At 44.9% G+C, this 18,284-nt stretch overlaps 3 protein-coding genes across 5 annotated transcripts in view; 2 read left to right on the top strand and 1 right to left on the bottom strand.

The window, feature by feature from the left end:
• Positions 1 to 717, top strand: part of LOC108573425 (metalloproteinase inhibitor 1) — a 24,717-nt gene extending 24,000 nt beyond the window's left edge. Inside the window, exon 5 of one of the 2 annotated variants that reach the window (XM_017935870.1) lies at positions 1 to 717. This exon is cut by the window's left edge and continues 70 nt beyond it. In XM_017935870.1, coding sequence (XP_017791359.1) covers positions 1 to 185 — 185 coding nt within the window. In that variant the 3' untranslated portion in view covers positions 186 to 717. The other variant, XM_017935871.1, reaches the window with a different exon arrangement.
• Positions 1 to 5,547, bottom strand: part of LOC108573424 (synapsin) — a 36,027-nt gene extending 30,480 nt beyond the window's left edge. The window contains exons 1-5 of one of the 2 annotated variants that reach the window (XM_017935868.1): positions 5,441 to 5,547; positions 3,353 to 3,689; positions 2,269 to 2,522; positions 2,049 to 2,184; positions 1,824 to 1,928 (exon numbers count right to left, since the gene is read on the bottom strand). In XM_017935868.1, the coding sequence (XP_017791357.1) occupies positions 1,824 to 1,928; positions 2,049 to 2,184; positions 2,269 to 2,522; positions 3,353 to 3,610 (753 nt within the window). In that variant the 5' untranslated portion in view covers positions 3,611 to 3,689; positions 5,441 to 5,547. The remainder of the gene's footprint in view (positions 1 to 1,823; positions 1,929 to 2,048; positions 2,185 to 2,268; positions 2,523 to 3,352; positions 3,690 to 5,440) is intronic. The other variant, XM_017935869.1, reaches the window with a different exon arrangement.
• Positions 5,548 to 11,575: 6,028 nt separating this feature from the next.
• The window catches only part of LOC108573436, a 25,980-nt gene continuing 19,271 nt past the window's right edge, over positions 11,576 to 18,284 (top strand). Inside the window, exon 1 of the mRNA XM_017935885.1 lies at positions 11,576 to 11,978. Coding sequence (XP_017791374.1) covers positions 11,889 to 11,978 — 90 coding nt within the window. The 5' untranslated portion in view covers positions 11,576 to 11,888. The remainder of the gene's footprint in view (positions 11,979 to 18,284) is intronic.

Here is an 18,284-nt window from a genome sequence, read left to right as displayed (position 1 = left end):
GACCTGGCCCGGAGAATTGCCAGACGAATTATGGTATCTGCAGGCCAATATCAGGCGGATGTTCTTGGTTCCACTCTGTACCGTACAAGAACTGCATCAAGGAGTACCAGCAGAAACAACTGACCCAACAGAAGCAAGAACGCGAGAACTCTAAACTCCGTTCCGGGTTAGAGTTGTTCGATTGAAACGAAAAATAAAAACAAGCAAAAAAAAAACAAAAAAACAAAAAGTAAAGATCGTTCACGAGAATTCGACGTTGCTCGTGCCAGATCACGTAGCACACGCTTCGATTTGCTCTATGCCCGTTGTAAAATCTGTCGCTCGCGCTAGATCCACACCGCAAGATTTTCTTCTTTCGTGTGTGAAACGCGCGCGCGTGTTTGTGTGTGTGTGTGCGGTGAACAGCGTTGAAACAAGTCGACAAATTAATGCTTCTTCCGTTCGACTTCGTTTAAACCGATCGTCGAAGTAAACGACGCGTGTGCTAATTGAACGAGTTTTCGAAGAAAGAAGTTTTTTGCGAAGAAAAAGCGAGGCATTAATTTCTCGACAACGCGACGTTCTCCATTTTTCTGCACCGCGACATACTACTCTATTTATTGTTGCGTTCCGTCAGAAGTATTATATCGGGTGGTTGTGCGTGGACGAGTACAAAAGTTGTTCGTTAATTAAACACGAAGCAGCAAATTGAACGGTTGAGAAAAAAAATCGTACACGCGACGGCTGTTGTTTGTGCTGTTTTTTGGGGAGAGATCGCCCCGTTTCTCTGTTCAACGGGTACAATATAATCCGACGAACTCTCGACACTGCTTGCATTTCCATGGATAAATTACTTTTTCTCCACGATTCGAGGTTGCATTTGTAACGTAAACGAACCTTTTTTTCCTTCTCTTTCGTTTGCTACGCCATGTCAATTGGTCGTCGTTGCAGCTATTTATTTCATTCGCCGCTAAAATTGCCCCGCGTTTTCGACAACAAACGTTTAACTCGACGAGTTAATTTATTCACGTTGGAATCATCGACGAATGGATGTTTCAGGATTCGTTTCAGAAAACGAGTCTCGTTGAAATTATTATCACCGCCTCCACGGCAAGAGTAGCCACCAGCTACTAACCTCGTTTCGTACGATCGAGTCGTTCGACAAGCTCGACTGCAACTGTAAATCGACTGATTTTTTTAGGGAAATCTGAAATTGCAGGCGCGCTTTCAGCATCGATTGGCCGTCTCTTTAGTTGTACATATTAGGCTATTTGATGTATATTATTGCATTTGTTAAATTATTCTCATTTTACGTAGCCTTGTCCTTTCTTACATAAGAAATTACTAAAATCGTATTTAATTTTATAGAGAAGCTTCGTACAAGTCTCCGAATACGTCGACTGTTTTCTTTTCATGAAAAGATTCCGCAACACTGAGAAAAGAACGAAACACGAAGAAGTATAATTTTGATTGAACAACGATCACGTTGTCTCGCTACACAGAGAAATGTACGAAGTTGTAGAAATGTTCCGATCAAGTTAGGTTCTCTAAACTGCGAACTGCATATTCGTTTCCTCGTCGACATCGACGAGATACACCGGAACCCTGCACATGGGTAGAACTTTAGTACAAACGGAAGTTAGCTGGCATTTCCTAGCACGAGAACGTAACTCGAAACGATATATGTTAGCCTTAGTTCTTCCATTTGATAACTTTTGTAAGTATTATGATACTTGAACGATGGGAAATAAACGAGAAACGCATATTCCTTCTTTCCATACACGAACTCGTTGAAAGGACCAAAAAGACACACACTTTTATCACAAAAATCTACAGTTACTCACCATTTCACGGTGATTAGGATAGTAAGTTTGTTCGATCAAAGGGAAGTTATCCTTTCCCAAACGACGCTGAAGTCCCAATAGATGCGCGAACACCCAAGGTTTATCCTGGAAGAAGAAGCTCGATTAAGAAACTCCATTCTCTCCCAGATATAACCCCAACTTCTTAATCGTTCTTCTTATTCCCGGTGCTTCCGCGAGAATTGTTACGTCGACTGGAGTGCTTACCTGGAAGTTATAAATTGCGGTGAGATTGTTAACGCTCGGAACACCGCCGTACATTAAACCGAGAAGAAGATTCTTGTAGTCCTCTCCGGCGTCTTTCAGATTCTGTCGTATCAGGACGAAATCAGGCTTGAAGGATCTATCGACAGAATTTTTCTCTTTGTTTATAAATATGCGAAAAAATCGGGGGATAAAGAGTGGGAAAGTTGAAGTGATAACGTACCGGATGACTTTGGTTCCGTTTCGATAAACCGCCATAGAGACGACAGTGCCAGCCTCGCTCGCAGTCAACGACAATTCCCGAAATTCCGCTTGTTCCACGCGGATCTCGTAATCGCCGTGAAGCCTGCGACCCCGGAAATATTTGCTCCAGTCGGTGTTCTGGTCGTCGATCACCAATAACGTGAAACATCGATCTTTACTGTAAGAAGGTCCTCTGGTCGCTCCTGACACCGCTGCTCCCAAAATAGAAGCACCCTGATTGCAATCGAAATTGTACATAATTAATCACGTAGCTGCTTTCTCTTGCAATTAGTCTAAGTGTATAGAAGAGAGATGAAAATAAGCAAGTGGAAATTATTAAATTGAAAAAGTTTCATCGGTACGTATTATACTTTCTTTTTAAGGCTATGTTTATAGTACAATGTAAACGAGAAACGTTCACAGACAGGTATACTCTTTTTAACAGGATAATGCATACCGAAGAGATTGATGGCATCTCGGACACGCGAATGCCCACGTATTTCTTCGAAAGCATTGGAAAGGCTATATATCGCGTAGAACATGCAAGAACGTAATTTCAGCCCCAAATCCAGTTCACGTCACTTTCTTGGGAGGTACATTTCACATATGGGAGCGCTACCGTACAAAAATGGCCGCCTACGTGTAGATTATGTTTAAATCCGAGATGAAATTTAATCATGGAAGTTATCGTACCTTCGGTACAAATTTTTGTCTCGATGAGGATAAATTTATTTTTCCCGCTTTTTTAATATTACGCTTTCTGTGTAAGTGATTTGAATGCATGGAGAAGAAAATTATTTCATCTGCTTAAAATATTCGATATTTATGCACTTTTCTTATTTTTAAAAACGAGATTTAACGTTTTTTAGAAATAAGTTTCCCATTTATTTGCAATGCTGCGACATCGATTTTTCAGTAGAATAGGAAGAACAGCGGAACACGAGAAGTGAAAGAAGTCTGGAGGACGAATTGTGCAAGTCTAAGACACGAGCATCAGCGTTAAGGTGTTCAATCCTCACAAATCTACTCTCGCTAATCAAATCGTCCAATTAAAAAATTCCAACCTGGTCACGAGCAGCTCCAGTCAAACTCTGCACTCTCTGGAACAAACTTTCCCGTGTCTTTGCCGGCGAGGAGGGGGCACTGGTTGTTCTCGATCCGGGTCTCAGGTTCAGGCTGAGATCACCGCCGACGGGTTGCGGTGGTCCAGGCGGCGGTGCTCCTGGTACCGGTGGCTGACTTGCCGGCGGGACTGGAGTCGGTTGAGACTGCAACGGCCGCTCTGGCACCCCTTGATACGGTTGGGACGAATCCCTGGCCATGGAGGCCACCCCGGAGTCTGTGCTTGGTTCATCGTCGAACTCCGAGCTCAAGTCTCCTGACGAGAACCTAGAAGACAAACTATGGTGGTGGTCGTGATAGTGGTAATCGGTCGGATCGTCCCCTGATTTCACGCAATTCTTTAGTTTCATTGGCATTCTCATACTTTTTATTGCTTGCACGTTCGTATAGATTCTTTCATTGCACTTTTTTTTTTTTCGTATAACAATGCACACATCGAACAGCCAAGTGCTCGGAACTAGTATGTGGCGTAAAGATGGCGCGTCTGCGATGATGGACGATTGCTGTTTTTTTGCTGGTTTTGCATGCGTGACACGGGATGTGCGACGACGACGACGGCGACGACGTATTCGCTTCTGATGCCCCCTGCTTTTTTTTCCCCTCTGTTTTTACGAGGGAGGGCGGAATACGTGTAGCCAGGTTGCGTTGGCTTCGCGTGAAATGCGGCTCGATGAGAGAGCCAGCGGCTCGTGTGCTTTTGCTACGTTGAAAATGACGATTTTTCTCAGTCGACAGGTTCCCGATTTTTCCGTGTCTGGTACAACGACTCGTGGTAAAACCGTGACGACATGGAATGCGACACATTGGTAAGCTTAGAGTATTCTTAAACATTCGAGCACGTGATTCGTTGGTATCTAGAAATGATGCTAAACGTGGACTATGATTAAACTGTGAGATTGTTGTGTATGGCTCTTTTTCACGTCGTTGAATAGCGTCGATATCGAAAGTGTGTGTGTGTGTGCATGTTGTGTATGGCTCTTTTTCACGTCGTTGAATAGCGTCGATATCGAAAGTGTGTGTGTGTGTGTGCGTTTTTTTTAAGGCTTCAGGCTGGAATGTTGCAGAGATGCGAAAAAGCGTTCTCTCGAGACAAAATTTGCATGCAGCACATCGAGATTTGCACGAAACGTGAATAGAGAACATCGAGATACTTTTGGAAACTTATCGCTTCTCTTCCTCTCCCTTTACTTTCGTCTCTCGTCCGGAAGGATAATTAAGTTAACGTTAAAAATGGGTTGGGCTTAATTGAATGATAGAGGACACGGGGGTAATAAAGGGTTGAAAATTACCGGCCTACCGTTTCGCGTCCCGCGAATCTCGAACGCCGTTGTTAATTATAGTTCAATGGATAAATCAGATAGCCTGCCCACGGTTAATTGAACGGGCAATTTAAACCGCGTGGATATTAAACGACGCATCGCCGCTTCGAAAATACAGACGCGCCTCCGGGCCAACTTTGTATCAAGATAGCCGTTCATTATTTTAGCCCGCTATTATGTTGCACCGTCTACGGCTTCGATGAAAGGACGCGGCGCGACAAATGCGCTCCTCTGCGGAGCATCTGTCGTCCGACGACCCGAAAAAAACTCTTTTGTCTCACATGTACACGGCTCCAAGCTACTCTGCGCACAGTTTTAAGCATCCTCGATGTACACACGGGACAAAGTGACGATTTTCCTCGCTAACAGAGAGATGCTAATCTCTCACCGGCGCTGAAGTAAACCATAGATTTTCTTTTTCTTCACGAAAGCTCGACGAGAAGACAAATATTTTCCGCGTAGCTTCTCGGCGCAACACTCGAGCGAATTATTTCTAAAAAGATAGGAGAGAAGGAAAGAAGACATCTCGTCTGAGAGAGATCTCAACACATCTCAACTTTCGCTTTCGAAATTCCTCGAGTCTGTCGAGCCTGGGCAGAAGGGAAAGTTCCAAAGAATTCCATCGATGCAAATGTGTTATCGAGCATGCAAACGTTAAGAGACAGAGGCTTCTGTTGTCTCGCGGTTCGACAGAACATGTCAGGCACTCACCTCCGTTTCAGGTAGTTAACATTGGAGGTGAAGGACTGTCGAAAGCTGGAGAATGAAATGTTGCCGGGTGAAGGAGCTGTACCACAGTATTTGGCGCAACCGCCGCGGCCGGTAATCTTGCTGGTTTAACTCCGACCTCGTCCCCCTCACGAAAACCGCAGGCTTCTGGTTGGCCGCACGGGTGATCTCTCGCGTACGCCACGATCCTCGTGTTCTCCAGGTGGTCGTCACGGGGCGGCAACGGGGGCGGAGGGTGCGTGTATTTGGACGTGGCTCTGCTCGACGACGTTCGACCGATTCGGTGATACGTGCGTCCCCGTTTCCTTTCTTTCTTCACTTTGCCAAGTAGATTTGCGGGATAAGACTTGAACGTAAGGTAATCCGAAAGGAAAGGATGAAATAAGAGAGGTGAGGAAGGAGAAACTAAATAATCCAAGTTGAAATCTGCGAATGGGAAGAACGGTGATCGATGGTTAGTTACAGATGAACTTTTTCACGCGACGAGGGGATCTTCGTGGAATCGAGAGAGTGGTTGGTTTGTCGCGAAAGTAAAATCAGACGGAAGGGTGCTTTTGACGAATTTGAATCGAGTGTTCTTTTTAGAGAAATTCTGTTCTATCGTCTAGATGGATTAGAAATTTTATTTATTGATGTATATTTGTATGTTAATGAATTTCTGTTTATTGCAAATCGAGGGTACTCTGTCACCAGAGCTTCTAAAATTCTCCACACGATTACAATAGTGATAAAAATTCAGACTCATCTTTTAGCCAAGCGGTCTCTAATCAAGGATTAAATTCACCCGGAAGATCCCTTGGAATTCAATCGATGTCCAAAGGGTTAATGGTCGTACTTTATAAACATCCCTTACGTAATGGCGCACGCTGTACTGATTACGTAAAGGAGATAATGTCTTACTATAGAAGAAAGGACAAAGCGTTATCCTCGATTCATCCGCTATATCCTCTCCTCCAAGACACTAATCTATTTGAAACAATATAAAAAAGCTTATCGAACCATATAGAAACACGCTCGCCATGTAAAACGAGAAGAAACTCCGTTCTGTCCCTATTTTCTTCTGCAACCAGCTCTATAATTAAACCCGTACGTTCTTAACGAAGAACAACGACGTCTCTCGTGCGAGGTGCATGATAAAAACGTCCACGCGAGCGGCACTCGGAGCGCGCGAGAGATGGAGACCCGTCGCAGAAATTTAGCACAGCAAAAGTAGAGCTTGATATTCCGCTGATCGATACCGCGCAGCGTGACTTAACACGCTGGAGGATTTTTCACACAGTTTCGCTCGAGAATTCCTCCCGTGAATTCCCCACCTGCAATCGTCGAATCGACAGTCCGATAACCGGTTACCACCTCGTGGAAACTTTTGTACGTGAAGCGGTATTAAACGAAGGCGAATTCTCCGCGAGTAAGAGTGCCGTTCGTTGCTCGGAGCAATTGACATTCCTCGAAATTAGAGTGTGCCGTTGCTCGTACACCTGCTACACGCTGTCTCACGAAGCAGCGCCGTTTAGATGAAAGTTACGGAAGACGGAGAGAGAAGTTGGATCGCGAAAAGTTGGAAAGAAACGTGGAAGAAAAGTTTCCTCGATGGAAGTTGCAAGTTCCAGGGGCCTGTCTTCGCATTTTCCAATCAACGACGCTCGGGAAACTTTGAACCAACGCCGTGTTCACCGCTGCGCATGACAGCTTGGCGAACTGTCTGCGTTCAATTAATGCCACGGATCCCTTAATTGAATTTCAAATCAGCCCACGACAAATTTCACGTCTTCCCCCGGCGAATTTCCATCCCAGTTTCTTCGATTTTCTTTCCTCTCTCCCTCTCTCCGTGACCTTCTGAAACTTTTTCACCCCGTCACGAGGTATCTCGCTTCGTTGGGCGTAATTTAATTACTGATTTAAAGGGAACCGGAAATTCGACGCCGATCGATTAACGGAGCTCCACGATTGTTTTCAATTTGAACGCCGTCGCGGAGTCCCGAATCGTCGACGAAAGGATAGAAAGTTTCGAATCGATAGATTTCGTGGCGCGCCCTTTCGTTCAAATATTGACGAAACTGGACGTAGAACACTGCGTACTTAATTCGTACGAGCGAATGTAGAAACACATTTATTTAATGCGTTTTTCGTAATTTAGCGGAGGTAGACAAATGTTGATACTCTTTGTATATCGATACTTTCATGGATTTGTATTGCTCGCGTTATCTCTAGGGGGTTTAGCTTAGACTCTAGTAATAATCGATGATGGAAGAGTCCCTAGGTGTTAGGAAAGGGCAGGCGCATTGACCGCCCAAAGCTGCGCACACAGAAACGTGCATCTACGGGTAGAATTACAAAAATTGGAAAGTACTTACCGTCACTGATCAATTACGACTAATAAAAAATGTCCATCTACAGAAATATCTGTGCTTCGTTCATCTGAACCGGCAAGAATCTAGCTTTTCATTGTATAAAATGGGCGTAGTTCTGTAATCTACCAAACGATCCTTTTTCAAACTTGATACAACATGTGACTTTACTAAAATGAATTTATTCTATTTATTGTTGTAATTGATGCGTAAATCTAAGTAACAGTAGAGTTTGTTAAATTCTGTTGCGATGGATTTTTAATTTTAATCGTGCATAGATATTGTTCTTTGGTAAATCGAATTGAAGAACGAGGAGGGGTTGATAAGAGACACTGAGACGAAATTCACAGAATCGAGACGTCACGTGAAAATAACACTCACCGTAGCCGCGTGAACAAGCACGTCACTCGGTGCACACCATAAACTACTATCGCGTACTCATCGATCAACATAGTACCGTTGCGTTTATCAGCTCCCGCGTAAATTTAAACGGAATACGGTCTTGGCCAACATCGTATCTACCCGACGAAACGACGAATTATCAATCACTATCCTACGATCTCTCCGTGAAATACCTTCTCTGCCATTAATGAAACACCTATCTGACCAAATCTTTACGGTGAAAGGTTGGAAACATCACGAGTACCTCAGCTTCGTTCCATCGAGAATAGACGATATCGACTATCTATTTAATCCCCCCGCTAGCATGACAAAGGAGCATAAAAAAATATCCTCCGACTGAAAAATCAATTCTCCATTCCATTTTACCACACTGTGACCGTTTCGACTCCAACCGAGTGTCCACGCCGACAACGGTACCAACGAGCACCAAATTATCGTATCGAGAAGAAAAGAACGATCGTTCTCCCCTACGAAAAAAAAAAAAAAAAAGGAAAATATCCGTAACCCAAATTCACTTGACCTGGAGATAACCTTCGAATCGATAAGAATCTTAATTACATCGAATTCTCCCCTTAACTTTCTAACTTAGATTAACGAAAAAAAAAAAAAAAAAAAGGAAAATATCCGTAACCCAAATTCACTTGACCTGGAGATAACCTTCGAATCGATAAGAATCTTAATTACATCGAATTCTCCCCTTAACTTTCTAACTTAGATTATTACACTTAGAAGACAAGGTACGAGAAGCTGAGTACTCACCTGTGTCGCGTGCGTGTACTACCCACTAGTTTGCCGGTGAAGCAGTGAGCCTCGGCCGAGGATCGCGAGGGTGTTACCCGGAGGGTTTGCTGGTCGATAGGTTCGCGCTTGCGTCCACCTTATCATCCCCTCCATGTTGTGTCGCGAGCTAACGACAAGGGGAAAAAGGGACGAGCCCCTGTGTTTCCCGATATGCCCGGTCCCGGTTCTCGTGTTTGTACAGGGTGACGTCGTTCGATGCACATCAAACACGCTCCACCTGCTGGCCGACTGAAGATGAAACGTCAGGCTACACGCTGGTTACGTGATTGTGCTTTGCAACTAACCGATACATCTGGGGGGTTTTCCTATGGTGCTACTTCCATTCGTTCGTCTCTCTCTCTCTCTCTCACTCGATAGGGGTACGATTTTTTTCTTCTTTTTTTTTTTGGAAAATTCAACCACGACAAACCTAGCCCTCTTTCGAGGACGAAAAAGGGACGTAACCCTAGGGAACGAAACCGTGGAATACTATTTTTGTATTTTGCGATAGACAGGCAGAGGTTCTTCTTTTTTCTCTCTCTCTCTCTCTCTCTCGCTCCGATATTGTAATAATTACAGAGAGCGGGTAACGAGAGAGAAAGAGAGAGAGAGAGACGTTGATTTCCCGGTTTCTCGTTGGCAGACCACTCGACCGGCTTTACGTTCCACAGCAACGTCGGGGCCTGCATAAAAGAATTAATGCAGCGACCCAGTTATTCATGATTCCTCGGCGTTGCACTTACGGAGCTTTTGTGCCTATGGAGATCGTACTTTGAAATCTTTCGGGAGATAGAATTTTCTATTGTTTGAAAACTGCGCTGGTTAGGCGAACACCCCGGAGCTCGGTAACGTATGAAAAAACGCGGAACGACGGAATCTACCCTTCTTTCTCCACCGAGTGAAATTTTCATTGTCCCGGTGGGCCTCTGTCCGCGTTTAGCAACTGCGACGCTTCAAATGTTCCTCCAGGTACACAATGGGATTAATATTCATAACAATCTCGGCGTTTGCGTATTACTTTAGGTGCGAGATAGTATTCATCTCGCGGAGAGACGACGTTCTCCCATTTTTTTTCCACCCCCTTTCGCCGCTTTTTTTCTTTCTCCTCTTGCTTTTCTTCTTCTTCTTCTCTCTCTCTCTTTCTCTCTTTCTCTGTGCCGAGGTAAAACGTGCAACAGCATTTTCTATGGGGAAACTGGGTCGCGAACATTTTTCCGGAGTGAAAAGTTTCAAAGGTGAGACGACCGGTGTGGATTTTCATTAAGATTATATTCTTCCTGTCGGTACTCCGCGTCAGACGTAAGTACGTCTCACCTCGTTACGTAAGGAAATGTGAATCACGACAAGTGTGTCCCCTTCACCGGTTAATTTTATTTCGTCTGTAAACCGCTGACACCTTTACCCCCCTCGAAGGACCAATTAAAAGATCGCTGCACTCTCTGAACAGGTGAAAAAGCGTTAGCACGTGACACGAGAAACGACATTTGGTGTAATTTTCGATCAGGTGTAGCTTTAATTTGTGTAATTGACAGCTCTGAACCAGTATCCTTTGAGTACAGCTTGCAACCGCATTACGTCGTAGATAATCGCTGGATGTTAGAAGACGTAATTGGTTTAATTAGTCGAAATTCGTGGATAATCTAATCACGTAATCGTTGGAACGTCGTTAACACTAATCGCGTTACGTCTCGTACTATACATTTGCAAAGATGTCGACAGTGTCTTGAATGGTCATTCGTATCATCCATGAATAACGAATGAAACATCCTATAAGCTACCTTTTGTCTCCGATATTCGCCTTTGTCCGCATTGTGACAACTTACGAGGCACCGCGACAATACCTTTGCAAGCGTCGCGACTATCGGCAGTCCTGTAATTCCTGCAATCTTCGTTCAATCAATATCTATTGAATCGTTTGTCCATTATTATTCTTCGAGCATTACCGACACATGCAAAATTCCACACAACTACAACGGATAAACGTCCGTTGAAGTATTCAAAAAGCGGCGATAAGCAATCTTTCGCGCAGCGATAAAGATTTTAAAAATTCAAGCTTTAAAGCGGATGCACCGTTTTCCCAGTCAATATCCCAGCGCCTGACTATTTAAACCGAGCGTCTCTCAAAAAACCGTGTCAATCCTTCCATTTCGAACTGAAAACCTTTTCCTTCCACGCATACATACTCCCTTAATTAAACGCAAATAGTAAAAAGAAATGTTCAGAATATTAAAAAAAAAGAAAAGAAATTCACGTTCTACGAATTAAGGTCAACCCCTAGTGAAAAATGGAGTACGGAGTTCCTTCGGAGGAACGTTCTCGAACGTTCTGAAATTCCCCAGACGCGTCGGTAAAGCGAATCTCTACCTGAACGACGAACCGCGTGCACAGTGCTGGCCTCGCGACGGAACCACGGGAAACAGCGGCGGCTCATCGCTGAATCCGGAGACATGAATGCGTGGATCGCATACACATCGGATGAAAAGGGAATGGCCGCTGCGGCACGATCTATCCCCACCAAAAACTCGGAACACCTGAGCGTCCCTGGGGGCAGCTCAGGAGGAACAGTCATTATTGCGCCAGTATAACATTCGCTTCCAGTTCTCCTGAACGAACGAGTCATCGGGTTTTCGTCGACGTCGTCCACGAGGGGGACTCGCTTAAACGGAAACGTGCAAACGAACAACGTCCGCGCTACCGCTGTCGCACGGGGAACAGCGTACCGCGTGGCCGCCTCGAAACGTCGGATCACCACTTCTTTGGAACAGAAGCGTGCGATACCATGAGACTGTTCTCGGGAAATAACGAAAATGTGACGTGAGTCTGGCTGATAGAAAGAGCCTTGGCAAGAACGTGACACGTTCCGCAGTCGGTCGTTCAGTGTGGCACGCACTCCGCCAAAAATGCCAGTGAGAAGGACCAATTTTCACGCGTTCTCCAGTGCGCTTGTGTCGGTACTGTGCCTGGTCCTGGTGGCGCTTCGTGTCGGTCAGGTAAGTTCGGCACTCTCCAGCCACGAAATTCTTTACGTTCATTTACCTCGCCACGATTTCTCCTACGCTGTCACCGAATCGCTCTGCTGTTTGTATATTTAGAATTTTTCAAGCACGATATAATTGTCGTTTATCAAATAGAAAGAAATCTGACAAGATGCAAACTGTAGTTAGGTTACGAGTCAAAGAAGGCGTTAACGTTCGATGACGTTCATCCGATGTTGCGAACTGTTAATTAGACACTTGTGGAATTCGACGTGTCTGCGTTACGGAGTAAGCAGATCATAGACACCCGGTGGTATTCAGGTTTGACGCAGTTGTACTGTTACATCGTCGAGTTTAACATCCATTGTAACGTAAATACGTACGTCTCGGATAAATGTGATCGAAACCGAAATAGACAATGACTGTTCGTTACTTCTAGCTTAACAGAGGCGAGACACGAGACGCATGTAAACGCGCATTCCCTGGCGATAAATCGCCACGATCGACCGGCACGTCTCCAGCTGACTCATTCATCTCGCGTAAATGCAGTCTCGTCACTTCTAAATCGGTGTCTCCAACGGCCAATCTCTCGCGCATAAATTAAACAGATCCAAGGTAGAGGAAAAAAGCGACGAACAGGAAAGCAAATTACCGTCGTAAATTAAACTACCGTCTGAAAAGTTACTTCGACCCAACCTTCGGGGAGTATACATTATCAAACGAATTACCGGAGGCTGCGACCCGATCGAACGGTACTCGAATCACCATCCGCGGTATCGTGAGATCACACGTGGAGAGAGAAACTAGGGGAAAAAGAAAAAAGGCGGAAAAAGGAGCGGATCGCTCGGGAATTCGCGTGCTATAGCCAATGTAACACGATATGATACATTAATCTATCGAGAAGGAGGCACGGTAACGGCCTGGAACCTTGCCTTTCCACATTGTTTCAGTAAAAGCGTTGCGCTTGTCCGCGGAGAAAAATTCAGACAGACCAGCCGGCCAGCCAGCCAGCCAGCCTCGCCAGGTTCCCGCGAATGCGGCACCGGAATGCGTGTGTGTCCAGCAGGAGGGCGGCGTCGCTGGTTGGCGCTGGCCTTCTGTCTTTCCTTCTTTCACGAGCTAACGTCCCTTCCAGCCGAAATATATATCGCATATACGTGGAATACGCCGCGCTCTTCCACGGACCCTTTGGATATCTGCCTATATTCGCTGTGCAAGAATGCGGGCTAACCACGGACACCGTTCACCACGTCTGTGTCCGTATATACGTGAATCGATTAAACGGGGTTATCGAGTGCGTGAATTGCACAATTACGTGCGCCGGTTTAAAAAAGAACGGGGCAAACAAACGGTGTGTATTTATGCGTGAATTGAATGGGAGACACTTGGACATGGAGTAGGGGAGAGATATTTAAAGCCTCTTTTATAAACCGGAATGCAAATACTGGGTGAATATGAATAACCTGACAGAAACACTACACCCATCTATTTCCACAAGATTATTCCTTCGTTTTTTCACGCCTGTTATTTATTTGTTTGTTCCGTTCGTTCTAGAGGGAATCGGTTTCGAAACGACGGAATTTATAAAGGACGACCGCGATATTCGATAATTCCCCCGTGTACTCACTTTCGATTATGAATTATTCAGAGGCAAAAGTGACTTTCGAACGAAATGTCAGTCGCTTATTTGCCCATTAGGCCAGCTTTTCTAACGCGCACGTAACGCGTGACGCAACGAACACCCGGTATGCACTGTGCAAACACGTACCGTTTAAGTGGGCAGTGAGAAACAATGATGCAGAGAGGCGAGCGGCTGTTAAGCGTCCCTGTAACCACTCCCCGCTATCACCGAACTTTTGCTCGATTAAAAAAATCTATTTAACAGGAAACTGGCCTTGCCTCATACGGGGCTATCTGCTACGTAAATCGTAGGATACAACTCGGTTCTCGTTCTCGAATCCACGCGCGTGTATAAATAGCTTTCAACCGCGCGGAGAAGTCCTCTCTGCGTCGATTTTTCTCTCTCTTTTAGATTCACCTGTGTGTACGATTTCATCCAAAGGACCGTCTCGTTGTTCGAAAATCGTTCTCTCGGGCAGCATCGCGATAGAGAGAGAGAGAGAGATTCGAAAGCAAGTTGCGCAAGCCCGCGGGGAATTTTAATGGGGCGCGCACCGGCTGTCGAGGTGAGCATCGGCGAATTAATTGCAAACGCTTGTAGAGACTTGTGAAGAATCTTAAGGCTCCTCTTCTTTCGCCGATACCCGTAATCGAGGGCATTACCGGTGATCCGTAATAGTAGGTGGCCTTATTAAGACTGTTGGCCTCGCGCGACGATCAATTTACTCAACGTTACATTATTAATATTTATGACGGTCGGAACCTCCTCCCTCCCCCCAGTCGTGTCACCGTGACGGCCAGCAAAGAGCCCTTACCGGCGGCTGCTCTCCTCTCGAGAGCAACGGTGACACGTAAAAGCGATAATTTCAGATCGTCGTGCAATTATTTTACGCTAGTTTCGTTATGCTCGATACACACGCCGGACGACTTGCTACGAGACCGGTACACACACGGTCGGTCTGCCATCTGGAAGAATAGAGAACGCTATAAAGACGGGATAATCGTAAAATCACGCTACCGTTGCTTAATAATGCCCGCTTCGCCGACCGTTAAACTCAGAAATTTATTCAATAACGATGGTTGGCGCGCGTCCCGCGATTTCGCGTAATCTTAAACATTTCTTACGGATTAATTCAGCGAACGGTCGAACCGGTATGGCACGATCACGACCATTCACCGGTGCAAGTATTTCACCCCAGCTGTTGTCATTATTGTTGCAAATTTTAACAGCGAAAAGTAGCTGTTTCGAGCGATCCACTTGTTCCTGTTGGATAATGCAAATGTACAGCGAAGCACGACAAGGCAATTATTTTACATTAAAATTACACCATAGGTCGCAGCGTTCAAGCAGTTCGTTCAGAAGCGCGAGAAACACGCAGCTGGACGAAAGAACGATCCACTTGTTTAAATATTCAATCGCGGCGCGCAGTGACGCAATGCAAATAAGACGACAGAAAAATCCCACTCCCTCATCCTTGCGGACTCGCCTGCGTGTGTACGACTTTGTTATTCGGTGTCCTCGAGAGCGGCGGTCTCGGGCGGAAAATCTGGCGCGCCTCTCGTATATCTCATTTCTCAACTAGCTGCCGAGGAATTCGCATTTTCCGCGAGAATTCCAGCGAGCGTTTTCCGAAATCCTCGAACTGCTCGCTATGTATATACTCTTCTTGGCATCGCGCCGCGTACTTCTGAAGAAGAAATCGAGGGAATTTAAAGCGTCACGGTTACCCTTCGCGTTTTATTCCCTGCTCCTTTGTAATCCTCTTACACGTCTCACGCATTTTTCAACTAACCAGACGATCGAAAGAAACGAGAGAGAAGCGTTTACTGTACTCGGCGAACAGCGGATCGAAAGTAGCAGCATGGGCAGAGAGTATGATCGCAGCTTCTGGTGCTCGGATGACAACTATTTTTAACACGTTCGAGACTACGTACGAGGCCTTGGACTTGAAGATCGAGTTTGTATTTAGGTATCGGTTTCTTGCGGTGGTACAGAGTGGGATAAAGCTTAAAGGCTCAGTGTATTCGATAAATTTGCGGCGATTTGCGAGTCTATAACCTCTAATTGGATACCTCTCCAGTGTATGTACCATCTCTCCAGATCGAATTTTGTGCATTTTTTTGTTAAACATAGCTCTGTGACACTACCGTTCTCAAGTTCGTTACGATTGCACGGAGAGTATCGTGTGATTTAAGTTACATTTAGCAGTTCGTTTTACGAGATTCAAAGGTTAAATAATTTCTTTAGCGGAATAATTGTTTAGCTTTGCTTCACACTAGCAGGCATAATGTAGGACACTTTGCGTAATTTTAAATACTACTCTTTCATATTCCAACACAACGTCCGAGAGGTATAACGACAGCCAATCTAACAACTCTGTCTATCGACTGCGTCTAGTAAAGACGTTTAGATACTGATACAGGCGGATGAATGGGAATCGTCCAGGGAAGGCACAATTAATTGAAATCCATAGAAATCCAATAACGTTCCGGATCTCGTAACACTCAATCAACCCTATTAATTACAAGCAGCGGGCAGAATTGGGGCATCGAATCCTAACTAGATTCAACGATATCGAATCGTTTCTCTCGAAAAGTTTCACGGTCTACCGGAGGTATAATGTAACGCACAATTAATTCGTACACGATATTACTTACGGTTGGTTGGCCGGCAAGAATTTCAACGAATTCACCATCCTCTTACACGACCGAGTCTCTTGCCTTCTCCAACGAATTCACAGTGTCCTCTATGGGAACGCGCGGAACGTATAGTCGATGGAAGAAATATGGCAAGGTCGTAAGGTCGGCTCTCATGTCGTAGTTTATCGAATCTTGAGAAGATGAGGATCTAAAATCCCGTGCTTTGGTATGTCTACATTAACCCTTTGCATTCGAAGGCCTTTTTTCTGCGAGGAAGTAGCAAATCGGAGCTTGTTTCGTCGATGAAATTGACTAATTAAAATTGGAATTCGTGTATTAACGAATGTAACTATTTTTCTTCGGTGTATAGTGCATTTTTATGTTACACAAGACCTTGTAACACTTCGGTAGAAGTTGGTTCTTTCAGACTACTTCGCTGCTGAGACCTTTAGAATATGGCGAACAATTTATGGCGGTCCATAGACCTGCGTCCTAGGGATGCCTCCACTAATTATTTACCAAATCGTTAATATATAACAGTAATTTCGCTCTTTAGTCGCCTCTCCAGTGCAATTTAATTTAACTCCATATTCCATCGGACAAATTTAATTCCAGAAACCTACTCGTCTCGGTGTTTCCATCATTTCCACATTAAAAACGCTAAAAAACAATTCCTCTGTACAAAAATATTTTTTACACAGTGTCCCTGTCGTCAAGGAGAACGGTTCAAAGTAAATTCTGAAAGAATCGTTACACATTTCGACCAGCCGAATTTACGACCTCGCGTATATTTCTTCCACCGACTATACCTATCCGAGATATTTTCTCGTCTGACACGTTGTAAGAGCGCCGCCATATAAGAAGGCAAAAGTGTAGAGCAAAAACGGCACAGAACCGTTGCATACTTTTCCTCTCATCGGCCTGTCCATTTCGGGCGAACGAGCACGGACCAGATAGCCTCTCTGCCTACGACATGGCGACGCCAGCCTACAATCGGCCGCGATAATATGTCTTTTCTTCGGAGATTGCGAAACGCAAGCTCGTACGAACGAGGCTCTCTTACGAGCGCCACACAACACCCGAGAATATCGACGATCCACCCAACGCACGGAGCTGGTATGTCATACCATGTTGTATCTACATCGAGGATCAACCACGTACTACACACACGCGCACACGTGTGTAGAAAAGACAGGCGACACGGAAGCATAACGCTTTGCTCGCTCGCGCGCGGTATTGTCCGATTTTAGTCCCACGTTGCTTGAAAACGTGTTCCACCAGCGTGTGTACATAAAATCCCTGCTTTATCACTATAACTGAGAGATACTCACGCGTAGACCGTGGTTTTGCAAATCGGATATTTTCTGGTTTACGTCCGCGCACGGCTTTATCTGATATACGGGTGCTACGTCAAATTAGCCTGGCCATTCTCACGCTACGGAAAAATTTACGTGAATTGTGTGTAGAACTCTGGTCAAGAACGGATAAGAAGTACGAACTTGATGATTTAGAATCGTTCCATGGGATTTGAACCTGAGTGGAAACTGCACGCTTTACCGATTACTCTAAGTGTTATAGTTACGGTTCGAACTTAAGCACGATGTATCGATTTCGATATTTCGAAATATTTTCGGCTCCGCGTGTTTTCCAATTTTTCAGCTAAATTAGAATTTCCCGTATATTTCACTTCGCGTTTTTACAATTTGTTGAAATCGTAAAATTCTATTTTCGTTGGATACTCAAATACGCTCCAGAGAGCAGTTTCCAAAACGCATTTCAAACAGTTCAACAGCCTACACGTAGAATCGTGTATCGTTCAAACTCCGTGATTCTACGAAAAGCTAATTACACAAGAGAGTTGAATTTAATCAAATTAACGAGGCGAAATTTCATTTCTGCCACAGAATTCGCGTAATTTCAACGAAACCAGAATCGTTCGTTATTTCAAAACGTTTCCAAACTGTTTCCTTCTTTCTCCACGAAACATTCGTTGTCATCACGACGGTCCGCTCTTTTTCTCAGGCATCGCGGCTCTACGGAGCGCGCGATACGAAGTTCTTT

The sequence above is a fragment of the Habropoda laboriosa genome, unplaced genomic scaffold (genome assembly GCF_001263275.1).
Source record: "Habropoda laboriosa isolate 0110345459 unplaced genomic scaffold, ASM126327v1 scaffold92, whole genome shotgun sequence".
NCBI lineage: Eukaryota > Metazoa > Arthropoda > Insecta > Hymenoptera > Apidae > Habropoda > Habropoda laboriosa.
Note: the sequence above shows the minus strand (reverse complement) of the source record. Positions and strands in the feature narration are given on the sequence as shown.